Source organism: Zingiber officinale, chromosome 9A (genome assembly GCF_018446385.1).
Source record: "Zingiber officinale cultivar Zhangliang chromosome 9A, Zo_v1.1, whole genome shotgun sequence".
In the NCBI taxonomy this organism is placed as follows: Eukaryota; Viridiplantae; Streptophyta; class Magnoliopsida; order Zingiberales; family Zingiberaceae; genus Zingiber; species Zingiber officinale.
Window position 1 is genome coordinate 128657297 of NC_056002.1, and position 18853 is coordinate 128676149.

At 42.1% G+C, this 18853-nt stretch overlaps 1 protein-coding gene across 1 annotated transcript; it reads left to right on the top strand.

Annotated features, from left to right (window-relative positions):
• The first annotated feature begins 14361 nt into the window (after positions 1-14361).
• Positions 14362-16418, top strand: LOC122020530 (heavy metal-associated isoprenylated plant protein 32-like). Its single transcript, XM_042578493.1, has 3 exons — positions 14362-14694; positions 14791-14869; positions 15057-16418. Exons 1-3 carry the CDS (start codon positions 14659-14661, stop codon positions 16148-16150), a joined length of 1209 nt encoding a protein of 402 aa, XP_042434427.1. The 5' UTR covers positions 14362-14658; the 3' UTR covers positions 16151-16418.
• The last annotated feature ends 2435 nt before the right edge of the window (positions 16419-18853 follow it).

The window sequence follows — 18853 nt, forward strand, 5'->3', positions numbered from 1 at the left end:
TGACGAACTTCCGTTGGTTAGACGCAAACGCCGCCTAACGGGCACACCAACCCGCTCGACCACCTCAGTCGTACACGTGTCCGAGCAGATGGACGATCCTCCTCCATTGGCTCCGGCGACTGTGGAAGCGCTATCTTCCGATCGGACCCTATCTCAAGGTGATTGGCCTTCCGACCCCATCGTTGCTCAGCCCCTCATCTCACTTCCTCCTGCTCGACGGATGATCAGGCGATCTCTCATCCGTTCTGATCCGGTCGGCCAGTCCTCTGCCCCTTCAGCGTCTGCTCATTCTACCCCGGGCCGGCGCAGGACTATCAAGGCCTTACTCCACCTACCAACAGAGGAATATCTGCAGGCGGTCAAACAGCCAGCGAATCCCGAACACCAAATAACCATCCAGGGACCCCTCGTGAAAGTCTGGGAGGACGCTCGAGCGCGCGTGGCTCTGATGCCCCTGGGACTGCTCGGCAACATCCACATACAACAGGCCACCGGGGTAACTGTTATTATAACCTTCTCTTTTTCCTTCCGATTCGGCATTGACCCTTTCCCTTCCGATCTGGTTGTAATATTGGATGGAAAGCATTGTGGTAAGCAACCACCTGGCGCTCCTAGAAGAAGAGTTCAAAAAGCTCAAGGTCTCTGGTGGGGCTCCCCCTCAAGGCCCCCCTTACACCGTGTTAAAGGCGGAGCTTGACAAGACCAAGAGACTACTGGAGGCCGAGCAACACAAATCCTCTAGCCTGCATACTATGGTGGATTAGCTCTAGACCGAGGTTAAGACCTATGACAAAAAGATCGAGTAGGCCAACACCAGAAAGAATAGGGCCATCACCGACCTAGAGGCAAAGAATGTAGAGGCCCGAGCGCTCGAGCAGAAGGTCAAGTAGTTAACTGATCTGCTCACCGCCGAGAAAGTGGGTCGCTCGGCGGAGGTGATCGCTCTCTAGGGAGACCTGAAGACTTTTCAGGATGCACTTGAGGCCTCCCGAGCCGCCCTAAAAGAATATCAAGAGGCAAAGCCGAGCCGGTTTGTTGTCACACAGCAAAACTATATCCGTTCGGAGAAGTTCGTAGAGAAAGTCTGCGCTCGACTTGTCCATGCGTTCGAGCTGGCCATCACTGCCAGGCTGACTATCTGAAGACAAAGGGCCGCCTTCCTGAGGATTTCACCATTCCTATCCGTGACCATGCCGAGCTTCTTACCACGATCCCTGATGAAATTTTTGCTTATCTAGAGTAAAATTGTTGATATATACTAGCCGTTTGGCCTGTTTCACTGCATGTATTCGTCGTTCGACCTATTTTGATTAATGCGCTCTTTTGGCCTTCCATTGTTTCCCTGTTCAATCGTTGTGTATATCCAAGCGAGTTACCTGTTCCCTAGATCGCTAATGAATTCGTGAGAGCCTCTTCATTATACCTCTGAGCTGCTGCTCGACAATCGATTACAAGACCACCTCTTTTCCGTAAGACCTGTCAGGTTGAAGCTATGCCAAGGCTGAGCTTTATAGTCGCCGCTTAACTCTGTCGTTTAACGTCGTCGTTCGACGGTCTTCAGGCCGGGGGGTTTATAGTCGTCGGTTCGACTCTAGAGTTTAACGTCGCCGCTCGACGGTCTTCAGGCCGGGGGGTTTATAGTCGCCGGTTTGACTCTAGAGTTTAACGTCGCCGCTCAACGATTTTCAGGTCGGGGGGTTTATAGTCGCCGGTTTGACTCTAGAGTTTAATGTCGCCGCTCGACGGTCTTTAGGTCGAGGGGTTTATAGTCGCTGGTTCGACTCTAGAGTTTAACATCGCCGCCCGACGATTTTCAGGCTGGGAGGTTTATAGTCGTCGGTTCGACTCTAGAGTTTAACGTCGCCGCTCGACGGTCTTCAGGCTGGGGGGTTTATAGTTGCCGGTTCGACTCTAGAGTTTAACGTCACCGCTCGACGGTCTTCAAGCCGGGGGGTTTATAGTCGTCGGTTTGACTCTAGAGTTTAACATCGCCGCTCGACGGTTTGATGGAGCGTAGCCGTTCGGCGCAAACTTGTTATACCCTTGTGTTTCATGATTTCATTCCTGCAGTCAATGGGTACCGAAGAACGGAAATACACATAATGAATTACATTGGCGCACCTTTCACCCAGCTCGGTATGGCTGGAGATGGTTAGCGCTCCATGGTTGTTCTAGCTGTCGTTCGTCTTCATCTTCAAGGTAATAGGCACCCGATCGGAGCTTCTTGATGATCTTGAAGGCCCAACCCAGGGAGCCTCCAGCTTGCTTACGTCGCTGATCGGCCTCACCTTCTTCCATACTAGGTTGCCGACCTGGAACGCTCTGGGAATTACTCGCATGTTGTAATTCTGCTTCATTCTTTGCTGGTACGCCAATAACCGGACGACTGCTTTGGCTCGCGCCTCGTCTATCAAGTCCAGCTCTAGCTGCCTCCGCTCGGCGTTATCCGTGTAGTACTGTTGCACCCGATCGAATTCTATTCCGACCTCCACGGGAACGACAGCCTCCCCTCCGTACACCAAGTGGAAAGGAGTGACCCCCGTTCCCTCCTTAGGGGTCGTGCGGATCGCCCATAATACGCCTGGGAGCTCGTCCACCCAGCTGCCTCCGACATGGTCGAGCCGAACCCGAAGAATCCAAAGGATCTCCCGATTAGCGACTTCGGCTTGTCCGTTGCTTTGCGGGTAAGCCACGGAGGTGAAGTGCTGCTGAAAGTCGTACCCCTCGCACCATTCTCGGAGATGCTGGCCGACAAACTGTCGCCCATTGTCGGACACGAGCCGACGTGGAATGCCGAGCCGACATATTATGTGCTGCCAGATAAACTTTTTGACCATCTGCTCGGTTATTTTTGCCAGTGGCTCGGCCTCAACCCATTTGGAGAAATATTCCACCGCCACGAGTAAAAACTTCTGCTGCCCGGTCACCATAGGGAATGGTCCCACAATGTCCATGCCCACTGGTTGAACGGGCAGGATACTGTAGACGCCTTCATTTCCTCTGTTAGCCAATGGAAGAAATTGTGATATTTTTGATAGGACAAGCAGGTAGTGACAGTCCGAGTAGCATCTTCCTGGAGAGTCGGCCAAAAGTACCCGGCCAGCAGAATCTTCCTTGCCAGCGAGCGACCGCCCGGATGCCCTCCGCAGGATCCTTGATGCACTTCCTGTAAAATGTCCTCCGCATCTTCCGAGCTGACACATTTTAGCAGCGGTCTGGAGAAAGCCTTTTGTAAAGCTGATCCCCAATGAGGGTGAACCGACCAGCTCTCTACCTCAGCAACTGAGCTTCTTCCCGATCGGACGGCGTAGCTCCCGATCGTAAAAATTCCACTATGGTCGTCCTCCAGTCGCTCGGGAATGCGAGGCCCTCCATCCTGTCAATATGAGCCACTAAGGATACCTGCTCAATCGGTCGTTGGATGACGATCGGTGATATCGAACTCGCAAGTTTAGCCAATTCATCCGCCACCTGGTTATCTGCTCAAGGAAGTTTCTGCAGACTGACTTCATCGAAGTTGGCCTTGAACTTTTCGAAGGCCTCTGCATACAGCTTCAGCCTTGCGTTGTTTATCTCGAAGGCTCCCAAGAGCTGCTGAGCGGCCAACTGTGAATCTGAATAAATTAGAACCTTACTGGCTCCTACGTGTCGAGCGGCCTGCAAACCAGCTTTGAGGGTCTCATACTCTGCCTCATTGTTAGTTGCGTGGTAATCCAGCTAAATGGCCAGATGCATACCCTCTTCTTGTGGTGAAATTAACAGAATGTCGATGTCGCTTCCCTGCCGCGTGGATGACCCGTCCACATACACCTTCCAAGTGGCTCCGGGCTCGGGGTTGTGCACCTCAGTGACGAAGTCTGCCAATGATTGGGCTTTAATGGCAATCCGGGGTTGGTACTGTATGTCGAACTCACTGAGCTCCATTCTCCACTTGATCAATCGTCCGGACGTCTCAGAATTAAGAAGTACTCTTCCCAAAGGGTTGTTCGTCATGACAACAATTGTGTGTGTGAGAAAGTAGGGCTAGAGTCTCCTGGCGGCGAGGACCAACGTGAAGGCAAGCTTCTCGAGGCTAGTGTAGCGGGATTCAGCATCCTTTAAAATGTGACTCAGAAAATACACTGGGGTACTCCTCTCCGAGCATGCCAAATGCAGCTGCTGAAGAGGAAGCTGTCCCCTGTTGGCGATGTGAGGGTGAAAATCTCCGCCCTCCTCGTCGAGACCCTGACTGACTGTGCTGCCCTCCCTGAGCAGTAACTCCGGGAGCAGTATGCTGAGCCTTCAGCTGGCAATCTCGACTCTGGTGCCCAGATAGTTTGCAATAAAAGCAAACTGGTTGTCCCATAGTACAGGCTGTGGTGATGTGATCTCTGGACCCACATCTGAAACACCGAATGTCGCTGGCGGGTTGTTTCCGGTTCTGCTGTGGAGACCGGAAACGTCCTGAAGAAGACTGCCCTGATTTCTGAGGCCTACGAGATACCCCAGAAGTACCCTGATCTGACCGACTGCGCCTGCTCTGCTGTGGTGTAGTTTGTGACTGCTGGATCTGTCCAGAAGTCTGACTCGGCTGCTTCCTTTTCCTATCCGGAAAAACTCTCTGCTGAGCTGACTCAATAATGAGGGCTCTGTCCAACATCTCCGCATAAAATGTGATACCAAGACCGGCAAGTCTTAGTTGCAAATGTTCATCCAGCCCCTGAATGAACTGTCCTCAGCAACTAGCTCTAGACAAAATCTAGCCAATCTGTCAAACTCTGTATTATACTCTGTCACCGACCGATTGTTCTGTCGTAAACTCAGAAAATCCTGCCGGCGAGCCATCTGATAAGCTCGTGGAAAGAAACGGCTCTCAAAAGCCTCTCTGAATCTGGCCCAAGTGATGTTCTGCTCGCCGATGATGGAACGTTGAGTAATCCACCAGGTGTCGCTCGCATCCCGTAAGTGAAAAGCAGCCAGCTTTGCTTTCTCCCACTCGGAGCAAGCCATATAGAAGAAGGTCCGCTCCATAGTCTCAATCCAAGACAGAGCCACACTCGGATCACGGTCTCCTCAGAAGAGTGTAAATCGACTCTTCATCGACTCTGCCAACACTGGAATCCTGGCTCGTGCCGCAACAATGTCAGTGAGGTGTGTCGGAACGGCTGTCGGGACTGGCGGAACCACTGGAGCTGGTGCTACAGGTGGTACCGCTGCATAAACCGGAGGAGGTACTCCCAGTGTTGCTAGGTAAACTGGAGCATATGTCGTCGATGGCACTGTATGGTGAACATAGGTGGCCGCGACTGGAGGTACAGTAGGTAATGGTACCGGATGTGGAGCAGCTGGTATCCCTGATGCAGGTGCTGCTAGGTACACTGTATGTACTGGGGGCACAAGTGCTGCTGGTGCCGGATACACGGTGGGTGCAGGTGGCGGTGGTGCCGGGTACGCCGTAGGCTGCGCTGGAGCAGGTGTCGGGTATACCAATGGTACCCCTGATGGTACCGTAAATACGGTAGGAGGGGATACTGTCGGTGCAGCCGAAGTAGGTACTTCTAAAGGAGCCATCGAGGTCTGAGAGCCCAACGCGCCCGCAGTACCCTGAGTCTGTCCCTGACTGACAGGCTCATCAACAGTAGGCATCTCTGGCATATCCAGAGATCCTGAGGTCCTCGTACATGGTCGTCCAGCACCACGTCTCGCAGCAATACGTGTAGATCTCCTCATATCTGTTAAATTATATCACAGATATTACTACAAGTATAAATAATTACTAAATAACATCATACCTAATTGTTGTATGGAGATGTTCCGTCGCTGTCCAGTCCCCAAATTGACCTCGGAATTTCGAACGAGTAAATCGCCGAGAATCTATACAAATCTGAAACGGAAGTCCGAAATATAACCATAACGGAAATCCGTACAAACCGAAATAGATATCCAAAAATCTAGAACACCAAAAGCAGGTATCATAACCCGCTCTGATACCAATAAATTGATATCAGATAAATCTCAAAAATCCAACACACGGAAATCAAACAAGTATCGCCAAACTTTGGCGCTTTGATACCATATCAATTGGTATCAGGTTATACCAACTATCCAAAATATGAAAACAAAGATCGTAAAACTTAAGCTCTGATACCACTAAATTGTCACGCCCCAGAGGAATCCCTGTCCGAAGAAATTTCGGCAGCATCTCCCCTGTACGACGGACAATCTGAAACTTTTCTACATCATCATATACATCAGCCACATGCGGTTGGAATAATAACAATAATAAATAAACAACAACACAGACAAACACGCAGTTTATATAAATTTCAGCCTCTGGCTGACACAACCACGCAGTTTAATAATAATCAAACTGAACAGTAGTACAATGACTCGAAAACAACCCTACTCAACTACACTCATAAAGCTCAAAACCGATATCTTACTCCACTACACTCGTAAAGCTCAAATCCGACGATAAAACCAACTTACCTCTTCTGCCATCTAGGCAGGCATGTAGTAAAAGCAAATCCAAATAAAAGTCATCCACAAGTAAAACAATCCATACAAGATCCAAAGTATCCAAAACATAACAAGTTCAAAACATAGTCTAGTAAAGAAGAAAACCAAAAGATCAATAAGTCCTCGTGGTCTGCAGGGGACTAGCAACTAGAACTCTCTCCTGACAGCATCAACCTGAAAATAATAACGAAGGCGGGGATGAGTCCAACGCTCAGCGGGTAACAACTGATATACATAGTAAGGAAGTAACATCTAGCACTAATCATGCGTACAGTCTCCTGACGAAATAAAGGTAAATGCAAATCTGAAATGAACAGGAGAATACTGTACTAACCAGGACCTGGTACAAGGACAAAACAGTCCGAGAGGTATAGAAATCATGTATGCATGTCAAGCATGGGCATCCAACCAATATGCAGCAAATAAATACAGCAAACACAATCACAATAAATAAATGCATCAATGTGTATGATGTCAGTGCAGTCATGGTCACCCCTGACGCCAGTCAGCCATCTCACACCCAAGTGGGACCGAGTGGGTAGGGTTGTGACAACCGTGCACTCTGCATCACTACTCCTGATGAGTGACCGAGTGGACGGAATGCTGTCGGAGTACACACATACTCCTACCCCAAATCATAAATGGGGGAGCGCAATGCTCTCATCTCCCGGTACACGATGACGGGGAGGGGTCTCGACGTGCTACCACGCTGCAATCACACTACCCATGAGCAGACCAACGGAGCACCGAACGAGCAAACTGACGTGCTACCACGCTGCGTCACACTACCCATGAGCGTCAACAACGGAGCACCGAACAGTGATGAAACTGGCGATGTGCTCGACAATAATGGAGCAATCTATCACACAGCATGCAATCATGCGAATGGTGCATGACACTAAGCATGGTAATATACTGAACCAAATTTATATACATATATGATGTGCGCCATAATCAATAAATCATATTAAGGGTACACAGATCAGATAAGGTATCACACCTAGGTCCTGAACATTGTGAAGCATGGTTATAACACTACCCCTAATCATGTATAATCAGGTAAGCCATAACATGAAACGTAAAACAAGCAATCAACCAAGCATGTAACAGGTAGCGGGTAGTGACTAACCGAAACAAAATAATAAACATAATTTTTGCTATTTGTTAAATTCACTACTATGTATATCAAAGACATAAAGTCAAAAGTACTCGCCTCCAATAGAAAAGGATCGTATCCAAAACAGATCCCCCGTCAAGACACCGTCTCAAATCAATGTCCTGTAATAAATCGTACAGTTTAGCTAAGTTTAATTATAACTAAAATAGCTAAACCAAACTATTTTTCTTCAGGAACCCTAATTAAATTAAACTCAAAATCAATTAGGATTAGCGCCATTAACCCTAACCATTCTACTATTTGATTTCATTAAAACCTACACATGAATCCAAGTTAACAATTATTGCTAACTCGACTAGGAATCCAATTACCAAAATATATCCAAGTCCTACACCTCACCTCAATTCAAGAGCTCGGTCGAAGAAGGTGTTGCTGGACTAAAGGGCAACTGCTGGAAACTGTGGCCGGAGTCACTGCTATCACAGTTTTGTTGTCGTCACTACTCAAGAACCACTGCTAGGCATCCTTTACAGTTAGACCATTCCCATAATGATATCAAAACGCAAACCTCTACGAATCTTGCACCCAAAAGTAAACAGACTTACCCCAATCGACAGTTTACCTCTGTGGCAGAATTGGCACAGTGAATAGAGGTGAGGCATCGGCTGCGCCAGGAGGTGCTGAGGGGTTCTGGGCAATGCTGGCTAAACAGCGGCGTCAATAGCAGTGGTGAGCGGAAGACGGCTAGAGCAAGAAGGGACGGCGGTTGTGGCCCAAATCTAGGGCACAACACAAGAGGAAAGATGGCTCAGGGAGACTCAAGTGAGCAGTGGCAACAAACTAGGGCATGCTAGGAAGGGGGCGTCGCGGGAAGAGGAGAAGTGTCGGCACTAGAAAGGCGGCCGACTGTCGGCTGTGGCGGCGGCGGCGCGTCGCTCAGCGAGGAGGAAGAGCACCCGGCGGTGTTGTCGGGTGGAGAAGGCGCAGAGAGGAGAGGGGTTCGGCTCGAGGAGGAAGAAGAAGAAGTGATCTGCGGCGGGAGAGAAGTAGCGTTGGGTAGAAGGAATGAAGAGGAGGAGAACCGCCGAGCGGTTAGGGCACGAGTTGCGACGGGGGAGAAGGCTCGGTGCGCAAGGTTTCGGCGAAGAAGAAAACAGAAGAAAGAAAATAAAGGAAAAGAAATAAGAAAAAGGAAAAAAAAAGAATTTATAAAATAAACAATTCCTCGCTTAAATGGGTAGCCTAAACAGACTTTCCCGGAGCCCCGTTTTTATCCCCGTGAACTCGTCCATACGGTCTCCGAAAACTTCCCGAAAAATTTTCAAAAATTCCGAAAATTTTCCTTATTAATATTCACCATTTTTCGGTATTTTACATTAACACCAAAAAAAAAAATCATGGATGATTACTAATGGGAGGAAGAGAAAGAAAGAGGAGGGTAAAAGTATTCAAAGGAACAACTAAAAGGATGAGGATTCAAATCTTACTAGGGATAAATATTCTAAAAGTTGATTAGAATGTGTATAAATTATGCTCTGGATTTACTAGTAGACAAACAAGAGGACATACAATTTACCTATAATCAAAAAGAGAGAGAAAATGAGTAAGATTTCAAAAACCTAATCTTAATTATACATGCTCATATATTATCCCATCATATGTGATATATTTATAGTCAATTGAGATTAATTCTAGTGCTTCGACTTAAAATTAGTTAGAGATATACTCTAAATCAATTTGCAAGATCCAATAATTTATAAGAGTGTTAAATTAAATTTATTCTCATATAATTTTAATTTTAAAAATTATTAAAAATGTTAAAACTTTTAATAATAATTTTACAATTATTATAAAGTTATTTAAAATATATATTTCTCTCTAAATCAATTTTTACAACACTTATAAAACTAATTTGAGCAAAATATCTCAAATTTATATGGCATGAATTGACCATTAATTCATAAAATATTGGTCTCTTAATTTAATTGGACAAATTAATAATTAACTAATGCTAATTAAATTCCTTAATGATTAAGCTTATTAATTACTTAGTTATTTGATTAATGACTTAGATAATTAACATAATTATATATCAATTTTCATAGGTTATTGCATTCAATATTGAAAAAATCATGTCTATGTGTATGACTACATAGAAAAAAAATGATAATCCAAATTAGTCTTATTGACTATCTCTGGGATGACCGATCTGGCCCTACAAAATTTTTTCATTGGACATTAGGGTAAATCGGGAAGCGCACGTGACAACCAACCTAGAAGTTCAGCATCCTTTGGTTAGGCTCTTAGATGTAGTGATAGTATATCTAAAATGATCAAACCATTTGATTCGACATAAAGACCATCTTCATTGGTGTTAGATACACAAAACTTAGTTGGGCTTTAGCAAGACATCAAGTCTATCAATTGTTATAGAAGTAGTAGATGCATAAAAGTGTTTTCGGAATGCAATAACCATGTAATCTAGTGCTCTTATCCTCCTCATATCATGACATCCTTAGGACTTGGAGTATCGTCTATCCCAATATGGCGCATCCAAGAAGTTGTTCAATTCTACCATGCCATGTCATGCTACATAGGATCTAAGTTGATAACTAATCTTAACTAACATCCATGTGTGAATCTCACATTTGATAAGAAATTTCTAAAGCCAAATTATGACTATTATTCACTCTATCCCCTCCCCTACAACCACCTCTCTAGTTGATCTTAACTCATATTTAGACTACCATTGACCCTAACAAGTTAGATTTTAAATGACCATATTTCTAGATGACTAAACAACCTCTCCAATCAATTATTCATCCTTCTAGCTAGCTAAAAATTATTTGACTAAATATTGTATTTGCATATATAAAGCCTATATCTATTTGCATAAAGTCCAGTCGATCGGACTTTCAGTCTAATTGGACATACTGAACACTTGGTCCGACTAGCCTTGTTGGACGAGTACAAGGCAACTCTTAGCATATATCTGGTCGACTATATCGTCAGTCAGACTTAAGGGACTTGAGCGTCCATACTACCATTCTTGTTGGGGTTTAATCAAAATTCTAAATCAGAAAGATTTGGTAAAGATCATGGATTTAAAAGGATGTATGATATCTTCATTGGCATAAAGCCTTTTTGGGAGAGCCCGAGAGCAAAGTCATGAGGACATAGGCCCAAAGTGGATAATATCATGTCATTGTGGAGATATGTGGACGTCCTTTGGGCACAACAAATGGTATTAGAGGCATGGTCCAGACCAAGTATCATATGGGGTTGCCTTGAATGAAGTTGAGGGTAGACTTGGGGTAGGTCAGGTTGACCATATGCTTGTGGGAAGGCCCTGAAGTAAGTTAGGGTAATCAGATACTTGTGGGGAGACCTGGAGTAAGTCAGGGTGATCGGATACTTGCGGGGAGGCTTGGAGCAGGTCAGGATGACTGGATGCTTGTGGGGAGGCGAGTAGGTCAAGATGACCGGATGCTTGCAGAGAGGCCGGAAGTAGATCAAAGTGATCGGATGCGGATGCTTGCGGGGAGGTTCAGAGCAGGTTAGAGTGACCAGATACTCGCAGGGAGGCTCAAGCCATGAGAATAATTGTCGTCCTTCGTTTGAGAGGAGGATTGTTGGAGTAAAGATCCTAGAGCAGGTCAGGGTGACGAGATGCTCGCGGGGAGGCCTATGCCGTGAGAGTAATTGTGGTCCTTCGTTTGAGGGGAGGATTGTTGGGGTAAAGATCATGGGTTTAAAAGGATGTATGATATCTCCATTGGCATGAGGTCTTTTAGGAAGAACCCAAGAACAAAGTCATGAGGACATAGGCTCAAAATGGACAATATCATACTATTATAAAGATATATTAACATTCTTTGGGCACAACAGTTCTACTGTTCATCTTTTCTATTTTTTTCATTCAATCATCTACTAACTTAAGTGTCGGGGGAACCTACACAAGGACTCATTCCCTGGTTTTGACCCTAACCTCCTGTTTTGTCTTTTGAGTGTGTGCGGAAAGAAGATGAAAGGAGTACCCAGTGCTTTCCAAGGCCTAGATTAGATCGACACTCACCATGTCCAAATCAATAGAATTCTTTTGCCACTAGGAGAAAGTTACCCCCTCCGTTTGATAATTCTACAGGCACAATTTGATGGTGAGCATCCAGTTGAATTTCTTTATTTTAATACCTTCCATATGAAAAGTGAACAAGGTGGCCAACTCCAGTTTCAAATACAGTCCCCCTATTTAATTCCCATTTCTAAGAGCATCTACATCAGTATCCTCATACAAAATCTAAAATTTAAGATAAAAGAACTACTTTATTAAATTTAGATATTCATTTTTTACTACATAATACATCAGCTTCCCTATAATTTATCATATATTTATTTTTTTATTATTTTTTCTCTTTCCTCCATATTCTTTATTATTAGATGGAGGAGAGATGAAGGAGAGAGAAATTTTTTATTATTAAAGGGAGGAGAGAGAAATAGTATTTTAATGTTTAGGGAATGGAATCCATTCCCTAAATTTAAAGAACTACTATTCATGAAATGTATATTTAGGGAATGGGTAGGGTAGCTGATGCGGATGTTTTTTTAATGCAAAATGTAAAATTTAAGATAAAAATTAAATTTAGAGTAATTGATGTGGATGTTCTAATATTTGAATCTAACAACTACAAGAGTAGAGCTGTACCTGTACATGTTAGATGAGCTGGGTGGCACTTACTCATGCAGTTTTAGTGTAAATAATTTAAAATCTTTAATGGTATGATGTCTTTTTATCGTTTTCGTAAATTTTATAATTATTTTTATTTTAAAAATAATTTATATATTTTAAGTTATCGTCCAGGCAGCAGCAGCTTCTTGAGGTTCTAAGAAGTCTCTTATGCATATGCATGGATACTCGCGCACAGACACAGTTGACAATACAGGCCAGGCCCCTCTGGACATGCAGACCGGCTGCAGTTTCGTTTGTCCGATCTCATCGGGAATTGTCGGATAGTGCGGCATGATATTTCACTCAATTTCCCACACAACATCTCGCCCCTGCCCTGGCTTTGGTTAGTGGCTTCTACCGACAAGAGTTTTGGATTGAGGCCCTTCACTTTGCGTATAACATTTATTTTTCATAAAAAAAAAAATTGAAAAAAATAAAATAATAACTTAATATATTTTTATTTAAAAATATTTTTATTATAAATAATTTACAAAATCATGATCCGGATCCGGATCCGGATCGTAGGATCGTACGATCCTAGGATCCAAAAATCCAAAATCGATCTAGGATTGTGCAAAATCATTTTTTAAAGTAGAATCGTAATAGAATCGGTAAGATCGGAACAGAATTTGTAAAATCAGATCATAAAACATTTATTTTCCATAAATAAATACCCTAATCACTCAGAGGGGAGAAACTCAAGGACTATGTGATGATTAGGATATTAGAAACATTTATTTTCCATTTATTTTCCATTGGACAAAATTGGTAGGATCGGTAGGATTGACAAGAGTTTTGAATTGAGTCCCTTCACTTTGAGTAAAACATTTATTTTCCATAAACAATTATTTTTTGAAAAAAAATAAAATAATAACTTAATATATTTTATTTAAAAATTTTTTTATTATAAATAGTTTACAAAATCATGATCCGGATCGTAGGATCGTACGATCCTAGGATCCAAAAATTCAAAATCGATCCAGGATCGTGCAGAATCATTTTTTAAAGTAGAATCGTAACAGGATCGGTAGGATCGGAACAGAATTTGTAAGATCAGATCATAATCGGTAGAAGTTTTGAGAGATCATAACTTTTGATTCAGATTGAATCACGGGACCTATAATATATTAAATCAAAGTTCGTTCAATATCTTTAATAAATTTCAAAGTTTATCCTTAACCATCCTATTTCAAATTAAAAAAATATCATTTAAATTCTGTTTGGATGTCTAGAAGATTTTATCTTTTTTTTTATTATCTTTTTTCCTCTTATTAGGGTTTTAAATTATTTAAATATATGTTCAATTATTTTTAGTTAATTTTTTATCAATAATATTCTGTGATTTCTTTTTCCTAAAATAATCAATTTTTGGATGTATATTGTCTAATAGTGTGACATCAACTAGACGTTGATATTTGAATCAAATGATTTAATAGCTTCTATTATATACGTTAGGTGTTTTATTGACCTTTAAATTGAATTGTCTTATAAATTAATGAAATATTTTTGACATTGAATGTTAATAGAAATTTTATATTCTTTCCTTTTATGATATAAAAATATAAATATTATTATTATGCGATGCGGGAGAATGATGGTTGAATTACAAGTTAATTTAAATCTATACATGTAGTAATGTAATTTGAGGTGTTGAGTATAGATGATTATATATATATACAAAATTAATTATTTATTTATATGTAAATGGGTTTTTTAGATATTTTTTAATTATTAATCATGTATGATAAGATTTTAAGGATTTTTGATAGGTTTGTACGATTTTATATTCGATCTTAACCAATTCGATTCTGATCTTAAATTAATTTGCGTAGAATTATGAATCTATAAATTATGGTTACAATAATATAAAGTAAAATTATTTTAACCAAAAGGATGAGCTAACTTTTGGTGAATTCAGAATCAAAGATTTTGCTTGGCATGTCAGTGATTCATAAATTTACATCATCGAGACAAAGGCACCGATCTCATGGTTTCAGTCTGGCAGAGAGCCGGCCGGGGACCAGAAAACTTCAAAAGAGCAGTACAAAGTTAAAGGTAGCAGCTCGTAGAACAGTCTGCAACAGAGAGGAAAATAGGAAAAGCAAAAGAATACTCTGCTTGCCCACCCCCACCACCTTGCTTACAAGTTACAATCAAGCACAACATCAGAGAGCAGCTTCACTCACTCTCTGGCTCTAGCTAGCTGTTTCAGACTAAATATCTCTGCTCACTTTTTGGTGCTCATGCTTCTGCTCAGCCTTTCAGATATCTCCAGCGCTCGGTGAGTGAGTTTCTCGGTGTGCCTGCGGCTGAGAAAATGAGTAAAGAAGCCAACAAGTTCCTAAAGATCCAGGTACGTACGTGCGGATTCATTTGCTTGCTCTGAACTCGAACCCTAGGAAAATGAATGCCCTTCTTCTTCTTCTTGGCTTTCATGTTGGACTCGTAGGCTTGTGTTCTGAAGGTGAATAATATCTGCTGCGATGGCTGCCAGAAAAAAGTAAGAAGAGTGCTTCTCAGAACTGAGGGTAGGTGCACCTCCCACGCTACTACTATTCCTTAATTTGGATCTTTGATTTTGTCTTTTGGAAGTGTTATTTTTACATGTTATGCAAACCAATAAACAAGAATGAACTCTGTCTCTGTTTGGTATCAAAAGAAAAAGTTTTTTTTTTTTTTTTTTTGGGAAAATTAGAGTTGATTTTGGATGTTCAGGGGTGTACGAAGTGACAATAGATGGAGAGAAGAGGAAGGTTACAGTTACAGGGACTGCGGATCCGGCCACCCTCATCAGAAAGCTTAACAAGGCTGGCAAACACGCTGAGCTTTGGCATGCAAAGGGAGGAGGCCAGCAGAAACTTACCGATATGCTTCAGGGGCACAAGCTTGACCATGCCAAAGGACAGCAAAAGGGCGGCGGCGGCGGCGGCGGCGGCGGTGGCAAGGAGAAGAAGTCACAGAAGCAGACTCAGGAGATGGGGAAAGGGTTTAAAGATCTGAAATTTCCCGACCTCAAGCTGCCTTTCAAGAAGGATGACAACAGGAAGGTCAAGTTCGATCTGCCTTCCCAGGAAGAGGTGGATGATGGGAGCGACTACGACAGCGACGACGATGATGACTGGGAGGAGTTTGACGACGAGGACTTAGACGACATGCATGATGAGTTTGGCGGCGATGGCATGCTTGGTGGCCCTAAGGCGATGAACCCCAACCTGAAGAACTTTAACCAGTTTAATGGGAAAGAGAACAAGGCAGCAAGTCATAAGAAAGGTGGTGGTGGTAAGGGAGTCAATCTAGTTCAAGTGATCAATAAGGCTATGGGAAGCAAAAATGGTGGTGACGGAAAGCAAAATCAAGCCAGTGGTGGCGGTAAAAAGGGCCATGGAACTCATGAGAGTAAGAATGGAGGAGGAAGCAACAAGAACGCCAAGGGTGGAAATCAGGGTAACCATGGCCACCCTTCGTCCCATGGAGCTAACAAACATGTTGATGGGAGCAACAGTCATGGTTTTCCGGCAGGTGGCATGCCGCCGGGCTACTTCCAGCCCGGAACGATGCCGCCGGAGATGATGATGGCAGGTGGAAACCCGTACCAACAGCAGCAATACTTGCAAGCACTAATGCAGCAGCAGCAGCAGCAACAGAGGATGATGATGATGGGTGGGGCAGAACGGCCGGCTTTCTCACCAGCACAGCTGGGCTACGGCTATGGCCGGCCGGTCTACATGCCGCAGATGCAGCCGTACCCCCAGGAGGTGCCATACAACATGTTCAGCGATGAGAATCCTAACAGCTGCTCAGTCATGTGAAGGAAGCAAAAGTGAGCTTGGTGTGTACATGCAGCTGCCTCTGTTATCTTCATCAGTTCTTGTTGTTCTCTTTTTGTTGGATTTGGGTTTACTTCCTTAGATCTACATCAGGTTGATGCCTTTCTGCAGCTGTGAGCAGTATACAGAGAGTTCTCAATTCACCTTGTGGTTCTAAGATAGTTCAGAACAATACATATTCATTACTACTTATAAGTTTGGAAGACTGTGTAATAGTCGAAATCTAAGTTTTTACCACTGTGTCTGATCATTCTGAATGTCTCTTTGGCAGTGTTTCTTGTGCAGAAATTTCAAGATAAGATTAGAATTCTTTCTTTCACTAGATATCGAGAGCAAAGCTAGAATATGAGTATAACGTTTGTAGCTTGAAAGGATGATGAGATAGCTAGGTATGGGTAGGTTAATTAGTGACTTGGACTATATGGATTAAGTCATACTTTGCCTACTAGCTCTATTTTGGCCTTTGTGTAGGCTGTAGGTTTATGATGGTTGTCAGCCAAATAAAGGTTAAAAACATCCAATGTTTAGTTAACTGAAGCATGTCAATCAATCAGGGAATCGACTGAATGCAAGTGTAGAGTGAATAGCATGATTTTGTTCAAGTAACTATCAAGTAGATATGCTTTTAGTTATTCCGAGGCTTGAGAAGCTAACTAGAGATGAAGTTTAGTCGATCAATGGCATGGCTATTTAGTTTCAATGGTTACATTTGGTTGTCTAGTCAAGTGAAGGTCTTGGAGAGATTATGTTATAAGAGGTTGCTTGAAAATACTTTCTAATCTTCTATCAACAACTATTAAAATGTCTACAGGGGCTTGATCGAAATTGAAGGCTTCGACTTTATAGAGGAGAGCTTATTGTAAATTTCCTTTTTTTTTTTTTAAGTGGGTAAAGACTTACCTCTTATTGAATTGAGGGGTGATATATTAGTAGATTTATGAGGGTCACACCAAATGCATTGATAGGTTGTGGAATAGAAGTGAGATCTTCAAATCATGTCATGTAGATGCATTAGCACAATTTGATTGGCCTTCTCCATGTTAGTCCTGAGACAAATTGACAGGGATACTGGGGCGAATATATTCACCTTTTAACACCATTAACATAATTTTATTATTTGGATAGTAACCATTTGTGATTTACCTTCTTCATATTAGCCTAGGAACGAGTTGAGCGAATTGACTTTTATCACATTAGCACAATCTTATTTCTTCCTCATGTATTATTCAATTGCCCAAGACTAGTAGCCACCTGTGATTTATCTCTTCTGTATTAGTCTGGAGAAGTATTGGCTTAGGCGCTAAGACAAGTGAATCATCTTTTACCACCATTAGCACAATCTTGTTCACCCCCACCCCACCCTTACAAAGGATTACTATATTGGGCGAAACTTTTGATGATTTATCTCCATTTCAGATCATATGGGACCGTCTTAGAAAGGTTCCGAGTGAGAGTTATTAATTTTTATTGTAATTAGCACAATCTTATTTATATTTATTATTTTTGTTATAATTATAACTTAGACATGATTAATTGCACATGAGCACACATGCTTACTAACCCTTGTTGTCTTTGTCTTTGATGTACATGAGAATTTAAATTTGGAGACACCATATATTTACCCCTATACTTTTAATTAAATTAGACTATCTTGTCGCCCCATGAGTCAGGTGGGACGGTAAAGTATTTAGGAGAATAAATAAAAGGAACAAAGTTCGAATTAAGTTATACTCTGGATTTATCCTATAGGCGAAATAAGAGAAAAAGCATCTACATCCCAGATTAATTAGGAGGAAACTTGGATATTTAGATAATAATAATAATAATAATATCATCTAGTCAATGTAGTAGGGTTGCTGGTGTTGTAGAAGTTTACCATTTGCCCTGTCTTGAAAGGGTAAATTAATGGATGTTTATATGGTTGGTGCACTATGGGCGTCCTGGATGGTGAAGTAAGAAATCAAGCATAAGATTATCAATGTTATATATTTTTTATTTCTATTAAACGTTTACTTAACACAACTAATCTATCTTACATGAACACTTATATTGCAGTCCTCTCAATATGGTACGATAATTGGGTGTTGTCATATAAGGTCTTAAAGTTGGTCAGACATCCATGATTTATCTTTTCTATATTGACCTAGTGACAGATTGACAGGATACTAGGGGCGAATGAATCATCTTTTTACCACCTGAATACTCATACTATTATCTCCAGGGTACTACCTAGTTAGTCTTAGAAATGGCAAAGAATGATTCCTAGTGAAGTTGATAGAAACATCCTCTCATATAATAGCTTGTTCGATTTTCTAATTTACTTCTTGGGGACGATCACGTGGGATGATAAGAATCAACCTTGTGTAGAAATAAATACTCATAATATTAATTTATATTTCTTTGTGTTTGTGTAACAATCAAACCACTTGGATGTACCTAATTTAATCTAGCACTAATAATAGCCTATCATTAAGTGTGATTTATAACCATATAAGAGTAACTTACCTTTAATCATTATTCACAAATGGTTGGACCTAACTTGTGCAACATAGTTATAAATAAAATGCTCTATGCTAATAATATTTAATTTTTAAATTTGTATTCTGGTAAAAAAGATTACTATTTATTCTAGATATCATTTGAAGATGATGTGAAAATAGATAAATTCTAGGATCAATTTATAGT

Bases quoted from the DNA above. Each gene is read 5' to 3' on its own strand.
- LOC122020530 (XM_042578493.1), top strand. From the start codon at position 14,659: ATGAGTAAAGAAGCCAACAAGTTCCTAAAGATCCAG. The intron at 14,695-14,790 runs GTACGTACGTGC...TTGGACTCGTAG, and splicing joins ACAAGTTCCTAAAGATCCAG to GCTTGTGTTCTGAAGGTGAA. The intron at 14,870-15,056 runs GTAGGTGCACCT...TTGGATGTTCAG, and splicing joins AGTGCTTCTCAGAACTGAGG to GGGTGTACGAAGTGACAATA.